Below are 3,558 nucleotides of genomic sequence, written 5' to 3' on the forward strand. Positions count from 1 at the left end.
GAAGTTAAAAAAAAAAAAGTAAATCTATAAATGTAGACACGAGTTACCTCTGAGATGTAGAACCCATTCTAGTCGAAGACTTTAATTCTTTAAGCTGCATCTGTTATACTCTCAAGGGCGAAGTCCTTCAGAATTTATGGGAAAGTAATTTACAAGTAATTTAAACTCTGATGCTATGTGAAGTTTAGGTCAGATGGTGGGAGTAATCCAGAAGAGTGAGGAAATCTTGATTCAGCTCGGACCCAGTGTTAATTGTTTGAACTTTTTCTCTGTTTCTTCGTTCTATAAAATGAGGTTGAATTAGAGAAACCTCAAGCTCTAGTCCAATATTAAGATTTTGTGGAGATGAGGATTCCGATAGGAACCAACCCAGAAGTGAGGCAAAGGTGCCAAAGAAGCCTGCTTGAGTGCACGAAAGTACATGTGATATAGGACGCTGGATGTCCTGCCATGGAATCCGAGTGGATTCTGGAGCCAGTGATTATTCAAAGAAAGGAATTTCATTTAAGAGTGTGTAGGAGTCAGAGTTTTGAAAAGATTACCCAAACTGCAGTTGGTAGAATGAGTCAGAGAAGGGAGAAGTTGAGCAGTTTCAAGGGCTGATGATACCCTAAAGTAAAACAGTGGCAATAGGAGTGAGAACAAGGAAAGCCTCAGAGAGGTGGGGAGCATACAGTTAGTACTTAAAAGGCATTCTTCTCAACTTGGTAGCTCATACCTCCAGAATATGGCGAGTCACCTCGTGAAACCTGATACTAGAAGTTGCAAGAGATCAAGAGAGTTGGAGGTAACTTATGGGAATTTTCTGTTGATAAATGCAATTACTGTTCAAATTCCCAGAGCTATGATTTTCCCAACAGCAACTATGCTGACTCGAATTGCTTTGTGCAAAAATAAGTCTCTAAGACACTATTGAGATCAAAAGACAGAAGTCAGTCCAGGCTTTTATTATATATAGGACTGGAAAATACTGTTTCACTATAATTAGATACCTACAGACTGTAGCTACTGGTCTTTTTAAAGGACACTGTTCTCTGTTCCTCTCCACTACTAATCCCGTGAAGAATTCTGTTTGGTGTATGACGTTGCTTGCTCTCTTAATGATTATTTTATGAATTTTTAAAAAGAATTTAGTTATTGTGCAATTGACGGTTTTGCTATTCTATGTTGCTATGGGAACATCAAATTAGCCCAAGATACAGGAAACTTCCATGGAGGAATTAAAACTATATGAAGTTTAATTTAGAATCAAACTAAAAATTAGCAGGTTGAACTTGGTGTTTCTTAGGCTTAAAACTTGTCTTGATGTTAAAATGTCAAATGCTAATTAGGATATATGGGTATATCATTTATGACTTCCCGAGAATGTTTTATTTGCTTGTTTCCCCCCCCCCCCCAAATAATCAGAACTTATGAATTACATCAAAACGTTTTTGGAAAGATTCTATTTTCTTTTTCCAGAATTTTTTTGAAGTCCTCTTATATACGACCTCCAAATCTCGTTGATTTATATCTGTTTTCTTTGCTTTCTTCATTAGTCTCCAATGCCAGATAGTCCACAACTGTCATCTCTTGAAAAATCAGATTCCCCTTTCTGTGAAAATTCTGGACTATTTTACAAAGATGAAGCCCTGGAGAAAAATTTGAATGGTGATATATAAAAATACTTATATTTCTCTAGGAAAGAATAACACATTGATTTTATAATGCAGTTGATTTGTAACCATTTATAACTTATTCAATGCTTTTACAAAACAGATATGAGCAAGGAAATTAACCTACTGTTGTCTACATATGCAAAGATCTTAAGGCAAGTGCTTATATTTTCTTGAATCTCCAAGTAATAATATGTTTTCTTCTGGAAATGCTATAATAGGAAGTTTAGATTAATGGCTCAAAAATTATTCATTAATTTAAAATAATCTTTTTATTGGTTCCATTTCTAAAAATAGATTAATAATTTTATTTTCATAAAATTAACCGAAACTTTCCCACTAAACATCTTTTGCTTTCCTGTTTCCAGAAGTAATATTGGGCTTAGATATATCTTAGTCTTTTAATTAAATGACATTCTGTATTAAATTTTAAGTAAAAATTTACTTGCGAATATAGAATTTGACTGAAATTAGTGGTAATCGGAATATTAAAGGTAAATATTTATTTCATATGTTTATATATAGATATTTGCCAGTAGAATTTATGTATTTAGTTGACCTGGTATCAACTGTTTGTTTTATAAGGCCATTTTATAAACTACTGGGCAGTTAGTGTATTTGTATAGTAATTTGTGTGACTGTATAGCTGTTAAAGGAATGTATCTATAACCAAAATGTATATAATATTAAAATAGTTTTAATATTAGAGGTATAAGATATAGTTGAATATTAGAGCTATAATGTATAAGATATGTTTTCTGTGGTGTGAGACCTGTCCTACAGGCAAAAATAGTTGTAGGATTAATTTAATGTTTCTTGGTGTGACTAAGTTGATGAAACGTTTTTGTGCACAAAACAATATACATAAAATTGGCAGCAAATATAGCAAATAACATCACTTTATAGCTATTACACAAAACTTCTTTCTCCATTAGTGAGAGAGCAGCAGTCGATGCATCTTACATTGATGAGATAGATGAACTCTTCAAAGAAGCCAATACGATTGAAAACTTTCTAATACAAAGGAGGGAATTCCTGAGAGAGAGGTTTATAGTGATTGCAAACACATTGCACGGTTAAATTTGTGTATTTAAAATAACTAAGAATATAAACTTTGGATCTACCATTATTATTGTAATAAAAAAATGACATGTTCTGAAAGCTCTCCCGTTTTAAAAGAAAATACATACATTAACAGGAGACACACCTTGAATTTCGACATTTAAAAGAGGCTTTAAACTGGACATAAATATAAAGAATGTTTTATTTTGAGTGTTGAATATTTGATACATTTTGGAAAAGTGAATTACATAAAGCTTATAAGGATTCCCTTTTTTTCTTAAGCCTTCTAGCCTTTTGTCAAACTTGTAATGGGGAATCAATAAGTGAAGTTATTAATGCTTACTAATATGTATGTTTTAATTTATGTTATAGTTTGAACTAGGAGATCGCTTTGGAGATCGTTAATTTTTTAAATGTTTGCTATTAAAAATTAAAATCTGAATGGCAATTTGCTGTTTTTTCAACATGTAATGACATAACTGTATCCTGTATAGTAAATAATTTGGCTATTATTAAAAAAATTTTTTCATTTAAAATTATTTTTGTGTTAAAAGTACTTTAAAAATGAAAGCCAGAAATATTCACCAGAATTTTGTATCAGTTGATTTTATGTATATACTATAACCATGTGTACAGTTAATGGATTATATTCAGAGGCCTTCGAGTGTAGAATGGGATAAAGATTAGTGATTCGAAGTAGACAGTGACAATAAACAGCAAGACAATCTTGACATTCACTTTAATTCTATTGTAATTCTAAAATTGGATTAAATAATCTCTAATAGTAAGGAAAAAGTTCTCCCTTTCACATAAGTTACTATAAGAATTTTATTGAAAATTT

At 31.6% G+C, this 3,558-nt stretch overlaps 1 protein-coding gene across 1 annotated transcript; it reads left to right on the forward strand.

The window, feature by feature from the left end:
* Positions 1 to 727: 727 nt before the first annotated feature.
* TEX12 (testis expressed 12) lies at positions 728 to 3,094 on the forward strand. Its single transcript, XM_075548761.1, has 4 exons — positions 728 to 787; positions 1,539 to 1,650; positions 1,759 to 1,810; positions 2,591 to 3,094. The coding sequence occupies exons 1-4, from the start codon at positions 728 to 730 to the stop codon at positions 2,733 to 2,735; spliced, it is 369 nt and encodes a 122-aa protein (XP_075404876.1). The 3' UTR covers positions 2,736 to 3,094.
* The last annotated feature ends 464 nt before the right edge of the window (positions 3,095 to 3,558 follow it).

The sequence above is a fragment of the Tenrec ecaudatus genome, chromosome 4 (assembly GCF_050624435.1).
Source record: "Tenrec ecaudatus isolate mTenEca1 chromosome 4, mTenEca1.hap1, whole genome shotgun sequence".
Classification (NCBI taxonomy): domain Eukaryota; kingdom Metazoa; phylum Chordata; class Mammalia; order Afrosoricida; family Tenrecidae; genus Tenrec; species Tenrec ecaudatus.

What these genes read in the sequence shown, in the direction of transcription:
- TEX12 (XM_075548761.1), top strand. Translation starts at nt 728, where the DNA reads ATGGCGAGTCACCTCGTGAAACCTGATACTAGAAGTTGCAAGAGATCA. An exon ending in CCTGGAGAAAAATTTGAATG is followed by an intron (nt 1,651 to 1,758) that starts GTGATATATAAA and finishes TTTACAAAACAG; the next exon opens with ATATGAGCAAGGAAATTAAC. An exon ending in ACATATGCAAAGATCTTAAG is followed by an intron (nt 1,811 to 2,590) that starts GCAAGTGCTTAT and finishes TTTCTCCATTAG; the next exon opens with TGAGAGAGCAGCAGTCGATG.